The sequence below is a fragment of the Portunus trituberculatus genome, chromosome 37 (genome assembly GCF_017591435.1).
Source record: "Portunus trituberculatus isolate SZX2019 chromosome 37, ASM1759143v1, whole genome shotgun sequence".
Lineage (NCBI taxonomy): Eukaryota > Metazoa > Arthropoda > Malacostraca > Decapoda > Portunidae > Portunus > Portunus trituberculatus.
Window position 1 is genome coordinate 14122194 of NC_059291.1, and position 13245 is coordinate 14135438.

The 13245-nt window shown below is 39.6% G+C and overlaps 2 protein-coding genes across 2 annotated transcripts in view; one reads left to right on the forward strand and one right to left on the reverse strand.

Annotated features, from left to right (window-relative positions):
* Window positions 1–6275, reverse strand: part of LOC123514249 (pre-mRNA-splicing regulator WTAP-like) — a 71255-nt gene extending 64980 nt beyond the window's left edge. The window contains exon 1 of the mRNA XM_045271993.1: window positions 5998–6275. The gene's annotated coding sequence lies outside the window, so the exon portion shown is untranslated. The remainder of the gene's footprint in view (window positions 1–5997) is intronic.
* A 252-nt stretch (window positions 6276–6527) lies between these two features.
* The window catches only part of LOC123514250 (superoxide dismutase [Mn], mitochondrial-like), a 9044-nt gene continuing 2326 nt past the window's right edge, over window positions 6528–13245 (forward strand). Inside the window, exons 1-3 of the mRNA XM_045271994.1 lie at window positions 6528–6665; window positions 9646–9830; window positions 10387–10500. Coding sequence (XP_045127929.1) covers window positions 6631–6665; window positions 9646–9830; window positions 10387–10500 — 334 coding nt within the window. The 5' untranslated portion in view covers window positions 6528–6630. The remainder of the gene's footprint in view (window positions 6666–9645; window positions 9831–10386; window positions 10501–13245) is intronic.

Genomic DNA, 13245 nt, shown 5'->3' on the forward strand with positions numbered 1-13245 from the left:
GGCATCCACACAGTAGAGTATCAGATGGCCCTTTTTTCAATTATTATTATTTTACGACGTCACTAGTGGCTATTTGTGCATTTATTTACAGAAGTAACAAGAGTAATGATCAAATCTTGTTGTTAAAGAGTAGATATGCCAGATATTATTAGTTTATTGGTAGTATATTGCATATTTTGTATAATACCATATATGGGCATGCGTATCCTCGCTCATGACTTCCTCTCGCTATTGTTTACATAACCTTATATTTATTTCTTGTTCTCGAAAAAAGAAAAAATCTTATTGTTGTTTTTTTGCAAAGAAAGCAAGCATTTATGTTGGTTTTGGTACATTTAGTGAAAAACTGCAGTCATTTTATTTCTTCTTAAAAAAAAAAAAAAAAAAAAAAAAAATTGTTGTTTTATTGCGAAGAAAGCCAGTATATATATTTTATGTTGAATCTGATAATAATACTATGTACATCAAAGAAACACTCTGAAAACATATTTCATATTATTTGTGTGGGCATGTATGCACAGTTGTGAAAAATAATTACCCTAGCACATTCTGGAGCAGCACACAACGTACCACCAAAAAGCCAACTTTCCATCATTATTGCACCACTTTCCAGGGTGAATATAGACCTAAATTTTTTTCAGTAGATACATAACACTCTATTATGCATGAGAATATTGATTTTTTCCATTTTTGCAAACCTTGATTTTTCGGCCGAACTTGCGTCTCACAGACATGACTCAAAAACCTATTTGTGCCCTGAAAGGATTAACGAACGGGTTACGTTCCTAAAAAAACATTCGTTAAAGGAATCTTCATTGAGCAAATCAATCATAACAAGTTTAACCCCTGACTTGAACTTCCATTGAGAGTAAACAAAGCAAGAGTAGTACAGTAAAAGGTTTAATGAAAGTAAAAATTATGAAGTTAAACATTTAGGCAGTTTAATTTAAGTCATTATAATGTACACTAATGTATGTATGTAAGTAACTTTATAATTTTGTATCACATTTCCACAAGGCTTTCCATTTTATCCATTGCAGAGTCACAAGTTCTTCTTTTAGCTTACAAGGAAGATATGGTCTCGCCAGCCTTAATAGAGTCTTGTGACTTGAAAATAGTAGACAGTAGATGGAGTCAAGCCATGGTGACGAGCATTGCTATTAGTTTTCTCACCTCTCTTGTGTCTGTGAATAATATCCAGCTTCACTTTGAGAGTAAGAGACTTCTTGGTCTTCATAACAATGCTAGGCAACATTGCAGGGCGTTTTGGTGGCATGTTGAGTGAGGGAAGGCGAGGTGCTGCTGACACTGTTATTGTTTTGAACTAGGGGGAGTGAGTGGTGTGCATTTTGTCCACGAGAGGCGCTGGTGTATTCAAAAGCCTGTGTGATACGGCGGGGGTTTCAAACTTGGTAAAAATTACCTGGATAAAATTTTGTTAAAGCCAGCAGATGGTAGTAAAATTAAACGTTCGTTGTAGCGAAATTTTGTTTTGTGAACCTTCTTTAAGCGGGGTGTTGCCTGTACTTAAGAATTAGGGGGGATAAGGACCAACCTTCAGCCTAGATGCCCTCAAATCATCACTATAACCTCTAAAAAACACTAACTTAGACTAAATCAGTACTATTAAAGGCTTCATTTATATCTAACTATTTTTATTAAACACATTAGGATGCTGTACAGTACATTTTTGGAAATAAAAACACTTGCAGCGGTCTAGTGGTACTTGAACCTGTTCTTCAAAATTGTTTATACTATTGATCTAGGGACACCCATTTGCACTGCAACGACACTGTGAGCTATACCTTCCTCACACTTTCTTAAAAGCTCAAACTTATCTTTGAAAGGTAGGAAATTGTACTTTTTAGGGCTGGGGCTGGAGGTGGCTTTCCATCGTCTTGAGTCAGACGAAATGCACTGTTTTCATCTAGCGTCAATTTTTAGTCAATTCAATAAAATTTTCTTGCTGATTGGAATGATGCCATAATCTCAAATCAATACAATCTCGATAAGTAGATGTAAATATATTTGCATATGTACATTTTTTGTCCTAGCCTAACAGTGAAAAGTAGTTCATTTGTTTGTTTACATTTTTCTTCTGGGATTGCGACGTTTCAAGGCAGAACGTCCAAGGAACAACTAGCCAAGATGAGCAGCTCTGTTGTTTATGAGTGGACAAAGCTGTCTGAAGAGTTTCTCATAAGGAGATTTAAAGGCCAAAAATAGTAACAAAAAAATAGCAACGGCTTGCGGGGGATGAAGCGGCAGCCATGCTTGTTTACAGTTGACAAAAGTGACAAAGGCGGAAGCAAGCTTGTGTGTGACGACCAGTGTCGACAAAAGTTGACAGTCCTCAGAAAGTTGACAGAAAAAGTTGATGGAAAAGTGCTAGTGTAACGCACAAGGCAGCGTCGGTTTACACTTCTGCCTTGCAGGCTGGCAGTGGATTTGACTGGATGGGTGGCATGCAAGATATGAATGTCAAATTGACGAGTCACTCGGTCGAACCTTGAGGATTGGGTATTAATTAACTGATTTTGAATTGGCGATAATTCGAATTGTGAACGGTTGAGTCACGAGGATCCCCTGTATATCTAATAAGCATGTAAAAGAACTATTTCTAAGATTTTATAAAAAAGCAATTGGTTTCAACCACTTTTAAATCTTTTAGAGTACAGGCAACCCCCGCTTAACGAACGTTCACACAACAAAATTTCGCTACAACGAATGTTTCCTTTTACTACCATCTGCTCGTTTAACGAACACCAAACTCGCTTTAACAAAATTTTATCCAGGTAATTTTTTCAAAGTTTGAAAGCCCCACCGTATCACACAAGCCGACAGGCTTCTGAATACACCAGCACCTCTTGTAGACAAATCGTGCACCACTTATTTCCCTAGTTCAAAACAATAACAGCGTCAGCAGCAGCTCGTCTTCCCTTGCTCAACATGCCACCAAAATGCCCTGCAATGTCGCCTAGCATTGCTAAGAAGACCAGGAAGTCTTTTTCTCAAAGTGAAGCTGGATATTATTCACAGACATGAGGCGAGAAAACTAATAGCATTGTTTGCCACCATGGCTTGACTCCATCTACTGTCTCTACTATTTTCAAGTCAGCAGACTCTATTAAGAAGGCTGTTGAGACCATATCTTCCTTGCAAGCTAAAAGAACCACCCAAACTCATGACTCTGCAATGGATAAAATGGAAAGCCTTGTGGAAATGTGGTACATAAGTTTTGTATGCAGTACAATGATGCGGCATTTGTTTACATTCTACAGGTTGCCAGCCAGTGTCTTTCCTGCTCCACTCTTCCTCCCTTCATAAATTTAAGATCATCAACATTATAAAGTTACTTACATACATACATTAGTTTACATTATAATGACTTAAATTAAACTGCCTAAATGTTTAACTTCATAATTTTTACTTTCATTAAACCTTTCACTGTACTATGATGCACTTCGCTTTGTTTACTCTCAATGGAAGTTCAAGTCAGGGGTTAAACTTGTTATAATTGGTTCACTCCGAAAGCTTGGTGTGTGTTTGGCAAGAGTGTTAGAACCAATAATAATGTTGAAATGTGGCATTAAAGGTTGAATAACCCTATTGCATACTGAGGCAAGGCTTGTAACACTCCATGTAAATCCATTAAATGATGGAAAAGTGTTGTGTCACTAAAAACAATATATGCAAAGCAACATGCAAAGCTAATCTCACTTTAGGATGAATTTTCTCTAAGCCATAGATCAACTAAAAACCTACTGAGAGCTGTTTCTTGTTTCACTGCTGTGAATGTGTGAATTTATAGTCTTGTTAGAGTTTTTACACTTCCATTTTTTAATAAAGTTAATTTTTTAATAGATTATTGTTTATTTCATTTCTATTTGTTTAAAAACTTTCAAACTTTAATTATATTGTCTTACTTGAGCCTTTATACCTCCATTTTAATAAAGCCCACTTTTAATAGTTTACTTTGAATTTCATTTGTATTTATTGTTCCTTACCTTTTGTTTTTACCTATATCTGGTCCAAGTTGGCAATGGTCTGAGTTGGGGGGTGAAGTAATGCAACTGACACTGATGAAGGACAAAACCCTAATCATGGTAAGACACTGGTACTCAATCTTGGTTCTCATCTTCAGTCTCATTCTCTCCAAAACATATCTCCCTCCAATGTCCTGCCTCCACTTGCTTTTGTCACTTGCAAATCATGTCATAAGTACAGCAAACTCTTGATTAACGTGAGTTTGATTTAAAGTGGTATGATATTCAAGGAGATATGATTAATGTGATTTATTCAATTTAATGTGGGTTAGCTTGACTCAATGATGTCACACACACTCACACTGCTTCGGGGGGAACCGCACTGAGATGCTCTTGGCCAGATTCTTAAACAATACCTTTCATCTTCATCAGTTCAAGGATACGGTCCGGGAGAAATCAGTATTCTTAAGAGCGAATGCTACCTTTCCGCAGCTTGGGAAGGCAACGATCAGGCAGGATTTACCTTCGCCTTTAATGGTCCCGCCTCCACTCTAAGTCATTCTTGCCCTACACCTTACTCTTGCTATACTGTCAATGTAATACTGTCCTTCAAAATCATCATGTAGTACTTCTTTGCCAATCCTGACTTTCTCATGCAATACCACTACTCTCAGCACCACCAATTATGTCTTCTCAAGTCAACAAACAAACAGTGCAGATCCTGTTCCTCCCTGTACTTATCCATCAAGATTCTCAACCAAATGTGGTATACTATAAGCTATTCTCTACCAGGAAACCTAACTGCTTACCTCTGATCCTCACAACTCTTTACACTTTGTTTCAGGTTCTCTTCTCTATGTTATCTTTGTTGCAAGACAAATCATCTTAATTTCTCAGCAACGACTAGCTCTATACATTAACTTTGGTCTTGCAAAGTGGAATAAGCTAATGCCTTAAAATTGAAGGAAATCTCTCATCTGGCATATGTAGGTACATTAAGATAAAGAAAGAAGCTTGATAAGAGAACTGAAGATAAGGAAGATGTGCAAAGAGTATTTCCAACATAAAACACCAGATTAACAGAATGCATTATGAACGTGAGTTGAAAGTGATGCTTATCCTTTATTATGTTTTCAAGCTTAATTGTGCAAAGGAGAGGTACTCTACCATTCCTCCAAGCAAAGAGTGCAAACGGCACTCACTTGGGCTCAAAAGATGACATTATGACCAATATATAAAATCATAAAAATAGGTAACAAGAAAATGAACAAATCCACCAAGCAGTACAGCCCTCACCAAGGACAACTTTAATTTAGGGAAGACAAAGTTTGTGAGCATGAATCAAACAGGGCATATCCCAGATCCACTACCTCTTCATTAGTGGCTGCCATTCCCATCCTCTAGATAGCTGAGGTAAAAAAAAAAAAAAAAAAAATAGAAATTAAATAAATAATAATAACAATAATAAATAAATAAACACTAAGTACATTGTTTGGAACCGACTGATGATGCTTGGACTAGAGGGAACAATAATTTGTGCACTGAAATCATTTGTGTGAAGAAAACTTTGGGTACTGAAATCAAAGGTTAAAACTATATCCCTCCAACACTATCTCTCAATCTCACAGCCTACAACAGGCATTGCGTGGGAGGTCGCAGGATGATATTGTATACTTTACACATGACAAGCCAACCTCGTATCACCGTGCTATACAACTGCCATTCCATACTTCAAGACTGACGTGCTTAAGGATATCAATGCCCTGTTCCTTGGCCTCGCCCGCCTCGCGCCTGCCATCCGGGGCGTCCAGTGCGGAGGGAGCGAGCACCGGGTGGCGGGGGCGTTCTGTGCCAGGCGGGCCTCCCTAACTCCCCCAGCAGCTGCCTCGCCACCCCCGCCACGCATAAACACACACACACACACGCGCGCACACACACACACTAAAACTACAGAGACCTTCTGGCTCGCCCGCGGTGCCAGCAGGGCAAGGGCGAGGCGGCGTGGGCTTACCTGTGGTCTGAGGGTGGCGGCGTGGTATATCAATAGAGGCCAGGAGGCGCCGCCATCTGCCAGGCCGCCGCCACTCTCGCCGCGCCCACCACACGACGCGCCCACCACTGCACCACGACTCTGCCACTCGCCACTACCCACACGACCTTCACTTTGTGGCTACTGGGCAAGTCTTTGGCTCCTTGCGAGGGAACTATGGGCTTAATGACTCCTTAGGCACATCCCGCACACCACAACCTGCCTCACGCACCGCCACTCGCACACTCCAGTCTCCTGAAAGTGTGTTTGTACCGTTGTATCATAACTCATTTTACTCCTATATCTATTTTATCGGAATTATTGGCATTTAAATATTATGAAGCGTAAAATGAATTAAATTGAATGATCATTATCAAGATGTATGATTATTTTCAAACTGGAGTATAAAAGGCAATATAAGCGTTTCACGTGATTTGCAGGGTTTTTTACGTTACAAAGTATATCATATATTTTTAACAAGTGATCAGTGTTTTCAAGTACGGTGAAATAACACGTCATAAGCAACAAAAGGAGAACAGTGCAGCGGCGGGGGAATATTGGAACGCTGTAGCCTCTGACTGGCACAGTAGTGACGTCGTCTGCTGAGGAGAGATCATGCTGCTCGCTCGTGCCTTTTTGCCCACAAGGAGGTGATTTTCCTGTTGTCATCTGATTAGTCTATGTTTTTCATAACGAAAAGTAACATACAAATAACGTTACCAAGGTCGTTTTAGGGGTGTGTCTTGTATTTATCGTGTAGTGTCTAATGTGGCCTGCAACCGGACTACCTTCTGAACGGCAGTGAAATAATCAGCCTGCCTGCACCTCAGATCTGCCGTGCAATGGAGGCTCAATTGTCATTGGTTTTTCAAGCCGGACAGTAACATAAAAGAAATACTTCCAAGGTGGTTTTGGTGGTGTATTTTGGGTGTGGTGTGGCCTGCATCCTAACTATCTTCCTGCACGGCGGCGGCGAGATCGTCAGTCCGTTTGCCTGCACTTCAGACCTGCCTTACAATACGGGCAAGAACTTCTGATGTTGCTGCACCCACCTAACACATGCTGACATGCTAGATACTCATTATGTTCTCACGACGTCCAGGCGTGGAGTCATGTCCCGGCTTATAAATTAATAGTCGCCGTCACTCCGTAGTTTGACCAAGTTAGTCATTAATAATATCTCATATTGAAGAATTTACTTTGAATGAGTACATTATTATTCTGATGTATCTATTGAGAGGGAACACTGCAAGAGATACCACATTCATTGTTACTTTCTCTTATCTGGTGAGCTTCCTGGCCCCCAGACTCGTTAAGAGGCTAAGAAGCCACACTGCTGATGCGCCCGTCCTTACAAATACAAGTACTCCATAACTCAAATAACAATACAAAAGGGCTGGAGAATGTATCATGAGCAACAATAAGTGATAAGATAAATCGACCTCAATATTCATAATATTAAAAAGTAGATTCCCAAGATGAGGTGATAAAGCAAATTTGAATGACTTGAGACTGGAACATGCAACAACAGACTTGGAGAGGGAATTCCAAAGGCCAATATTGTGCATTGCGAATGAGTGTTTCCTAATGACTAGGTTGGTGCGAGCATGTGCCAACTTGTGTTGATGGCCTCTGGTGATGCAAAAAGTTGGGTGGAAGAAGAAATCATTAAAAATTCAGAAAGATTTTCCAGTTATAACTTGCCACATTTTATTAGTGTCATGACATAATGATCGACCTTTAACAGAAAATAAATTGAAAGCTCTAAGGCGATTATAGTAGGGTAAATTCTCAAGGTCATTAACATGTTTAGTCCAATGTCGTTGAACTGACTCAAATGCCTTAACATCTTTGATATATCCAAGGTTCCACACTGCTAAGCTGTACTCTAGCATAGGGCGTATGTGAGAGGTGAACAAGGTAGTCATGAATGTGCGATCACAGTTAACTAGATTTCAACAGGTTATTTGCCACAACAGAGGCTTTACAAGTAATATAAGAAATGTGTTTATGGAACTTCAGTTAGTATCCATGGAAATTCCTAAGTCCGAGAAATATCCTTTCCTGGTACCGTGTCCCCTTAAATAATAATGAGCCACATCTTGAAGTCCAGACCAATCAATACACCTGCAACAAAAGCAGAGGACAACACATTTGGTAGGATTAATTTGTAACCCCCAGGATCTAGCTACTTGATGCAGAGTATCAATATCCCTTTGACAAGTCTCCATAGCTACTATCTTTAATTGTTTCTCTGCTTGACAGTTGGACCTGTACGTATAACTTTAAGTCGTTGGCAGAAACTTTAATTGAACAATTAACACCTTTATTCAAGAAATTAATGGGCCAAGAACAGATCACTTACAATTGGATGGGATCTTCTTACTTTATGATTAACAACTCTCATCTCTCTGTTGGTTAAGAATTCTTGCATCCAATGCAATATTTATCCTCTTATCCCTAACTTAAACAATTTCCGAAACAGAAATTCATGTACAACTACATCAAATGCTTTAGAAAAGTCAAATAAGATTAAATCTACATTACGTCCTAGGTCAATCCATTTAGTAACATCTTTATATGTAAGGAGCAAGTGATCTGTGGACCTCCCAGCTCTGAAGCCATACTGGTTGGCCTCTAGCAAATTTTTTACTTTTACATAAGAAAATATATGTTCAAAGATTACACATTCCATACATTTAGAAAGTACACGAGTTAAAGACACTGGTCTGTAATACAATTAGGCATATCAGGAACCCTTTTTGAAGATAGGAACCACTAATGTGTGTTTCCTGATGTAAGGGATCATACTAGTATGGAATGATTTCTTAAACATCAGGTAGATAAGCTGGGATAAGACAGGACTGTTTGAACAAGACTTTAATGAATAAGGATGCAGCTGGTCAGGTCCCATGGATGAATTAGGGTCCAACGTGTCTAGTGCCCTCTTAACAACATCATGAGATATTACCAAGTCAAGTATGGTTGAGTCATGTTCTTGAAATGATGAAGAAGAATCTGGGACTACAGCTGTGTATACTAATGAAAATTCATCTGCAAAGATATTGGCCATAGATTGAGGATCTGTAACTATTTGGCTTGCCAAAATTGTCTGAGGACCAATGCTGGGTCTGCTCACTCTTCTTCTTTCTAATATAAGAGAAAAACAATTTGGGTTTTTGTTTAAGATTGTTAACAAAATAGGTTTCATGATCTTATTGTTCAGAGATAAAGTAGCGTATGTATTGGTAATTAGCTCCGAGAAATTCTTGGAGTGCCTTTGTGGTAGGTTCAGAATTCCTCCCAAATAGTGACCTTAACTGCTCATAAACATCCCACAAGTAAGAGCACCCAAGCTTAAGCTGACAAGGTAGGGGCTTGATAATGTGGTCCTTCAGATCTTTCTCATCCTCTTTAGCTATTGCAGGCACAAAAAGAGGATTAAGATGTTTTAGGATTCTTTTCAAGTTTTGATCAGAAAGTAACATTCAGTAATACATATTTTATTATCACCTTTCAAGAGCATGTCTCACAAGTTTGAGGAAGGAAGAAGATCAATAAAATTGAGCTGCAGAATTGCTCCACAAGATAAATATTTATTTAGTATTAACCACAGCATTTCCTCCTCAGCCTGGCTGCTTCAGGGCTGTGGTGCCGACAGAAGCACACACTACCAGACCTACCCTATGACTATGGAGCGCTGGAGCCCACTATCAGTGCAGAGATCATGCAGCTGCACCACTCCAAGCACCACCAGACCTACATCAACAACCTCAATGTTGCTGAGGAGAAGCTTGCTGAAGCCAAAGAGAAAGGTATCACGAGACACATCATTACCTGCAGTGCTCTTCTGCACATAGATGTATCTTTTAAGTTCTTTCTTCAAATATTTAGGTTTTTTTTATTTATAGTAGGACCATTAATTCTTTGAAGAATTAATTTTGAAGCAAAAAATTGTCAACTGTGAATTATGAAGACCAAAAAAAATATTGATCAGTTTTAAGAGTTGTGTATAGACTCACCCTCTTGTAAGTGCTGTTCCTTGAATGTAGGTTTCTCTTAAGAGTTGGTCAATCACCTATATGAAGGGCAGCATTCTATAACATCTATCTAAAAAAAAAAAAGATTACCTTTAACTGCTGTGCTGATTATAGAATGACAAGTTACAGTATTAAATCTTCACATTTTATAGAAATAAAGAGTTGGAAAGAGAGAGAGAGAGAGAGAGAGAGAGAGAGAGAGAGAGAGAGAGAGAGACATGCCTTATTGGTAAGATTTTGATCGGTATGTCTGGTCAGCAAAGATGTTTCTGCAAAGAAGTGTAATGTCACACTAAGAATTCTTTGTTAATTTCTGATGTGATCTTTACAGGTGATGTCAGCACAATAATCTCCTTAGCTCCAGCCCTCAAATTTAATGGTGGTGGACACATAAACCATTCCATCTTTTGGCAGAATTTGTCACCTGATGGTGGCGAACCTGAAGGCATGTATCCATCTTTACTGTGGAAGTGATTGAAAGCAGATTAGTGATTATTGTTGAATATATAATACTTTACTCTTTATGGACTAGAAATTAGGAAATACAGTGGTACTTCAACATATGATTCTAATTCGTTCCGTGACGATCGTTGTATATTAAAAAGATCGAATATCAAATAAATTTTTCTCATAGAAATTAATAGAAATATAATTAATTTGTTCTGGAGATATGAATTTACCCCCACCCCCCAAAAAAGAAAATAACATGCTTTAAATACCTACCAAATATAGATTTAGTATAAGATAAATACAATGTTTATTGTATGCATGATATAAATTAACTATATTGCTCAAAATAACAACTTAACCCGCAAAACTCGGGACACCGATAGACATTCATCACGTAAGGCACGGGGCACGTCAATAGACGTTTAGGCTTTTTATGGCTATATTTTGGTTATTTTCTTCCCGTTTTCCTTGCTTGTGAGCTGGCAACACTCATCAGGAGTAAACATATGCTCTATGTCACTGTGTCACCAACGATAAATAGTAGGAGCGATCGACAGTGATTTCATTGTGTCTGATTCTGCCACCTCTCCCGCGCACCTTACTTCTATACCTTGGGTCTCTTGCCATGTTATGGGGAGACAACTTTTGAATGAGAGTGGTATCAGAACAGGAGAGAGAGAGAGAGAGAGAGAGAGAGAGAGAGGGGGGGGATACAAGGGGCCCGTTTTCTCGCACTCTAGCCAAGGCGGCTGAACCCGATCTGACGCAAGGCCACGTAAACCAATGATACTACCTCATTCAATCCGTGATATTTTGGTAACCATGACATCTAGAGACTTCTGGTTTTTTGCATTGCAAAGAGGAAGAGTTGCTTGTGGGCAGGAGTAAACATATGAGGCGTCTCGTGCTAAAGGAGCGTAACCGCCACTAACATATTTTTGAGAAAAACGCCCGTAAAGTTAGACAATGATAACGTGGTCAAAAATGGATGAAAATGTAATGTATTATACACCAATGGAAAGCTTTTAAAACCGGCCTTCACATGAAATGGGTATTGGGATGAAAAAATGCCATTTTCACAATAAAAAAATCACTCGAAACATCAACCATCAATAGAAATGGTGTCAAACCAGGGAGGAATTAACGGTTAAAAAACTTCCAATATGTACTTTTCAATGAAAAAATGGTGGATAATGCTAGAAATTACATGTTAGGTTATGAAAAATGACCAAATCTTGAAAAATCTAATTATTAATAATCATGACTGTCCATGGCCCAAAAGGCATCAAATATCACTTTAATATTATCAGCACCAACCTTGGTAAAACACTTATTTTTGCACTTACAATCTGGGCCAACCTTTCGTGCCGCCACAACTTTCCCACCCTAACTCACATACTCATCACCTCGGTTTCTCTTCGCCTTCCTCACGTTTTTTTTCCACGTCTCCAGCCGTCTACGCTTACTCGCCCTAAGCACTGACACCTCCCCTCCACTCTGGTCACTCATTTTGGCAGGTAAATCCACAAGAAAAATGGCTGAAAACAGGGAGAGTTTCCAGGGAGATGCAACACGTGTTGTAAGAATGGCGCCACCTGACTGAAGAAGTGGGATGGTAACGTGGCTATGATTGGCAACACGTTTTGTAAGAATGGCGCCACCTGACTGAAGAAGTGGGATGGTAACGTGGCTATGATTGGCAACACGTGTTGTAAGAATGGCGCCACCTGACTGAAGAAGCAGGATGGTAACGTGGCTATGATTGGCTGAGCGGTGGCTTTCCTGCAACCCATGCTCCCATTGGCTAGCTCGCGGTGGCTCATAAGCTACTTCAACTCTGAAATATCAGACCTCCTCCACACATTTATTGCATGTTGGTACCTGACTAAACCCTCTGCCTTGGGGTCATAGAGGTGGCTATCGGGTGTTTTTTTGTTGTCACGTGGCGTACGAGACTGCCATCTACTGGGAACTGGTACTAACTCAAAAACGGTCAGGGTGGCGGTTACGCTACTTCAGCATGAGACTCCTCATACGTTCTACGTCACTGTGTCACCAACGATGGAGGGTGGTAGGGAGTGATTTCACTGTTTCTGATTCCGCCACCTCTCCCGCGAGCCTTACTTTACTTCTGTACCTCAGGACTCTCACCTCGTTATATTTGTAATAGAAAAAAACATGTTATGGGGAGACAACTTTTGAATGAGAGTGTTATCAGAACAGGCGACAGCAAGAGAGAGAGAGAGAGAGAGAGAGAGAGAGAGGATACAAGGGGCCCATTTTCTCTCACTCTAATCAAGGCCGCTGAACCCGATCGGACGCAAGGCCATGTAAACCGATGATACTACCTCATTCAACCTGTGATATTTTGGTAACCATGACATCTAGAGACTTCTGGTTTTTTGCTTTGAAAAGAGGAAGAGTTGCTTGTAACTTTTACTTTTGGAACCCATGATGAGAGTTCACAAAACTTAATAAAAAATACACACTGTCGAGGAGCACAGACATATACATGCACAAAGGATGAACAACGATACACGATGCGGACTGAATGTTTGGGTGGACACAGGTAGCCGAGCGATCGCTGCGCCACCTACTGATGGCTAATCGTATCTTAAAAATATTGTCGTATTTCAAGGTGTAAATTATATAAAAAATCTTCGTCGTATATAAAAAAAACCGTATGTTAGGGCAATCGTATGTCAAAGTACCACTGTACTTTATAAGGCTGTATTTGTGA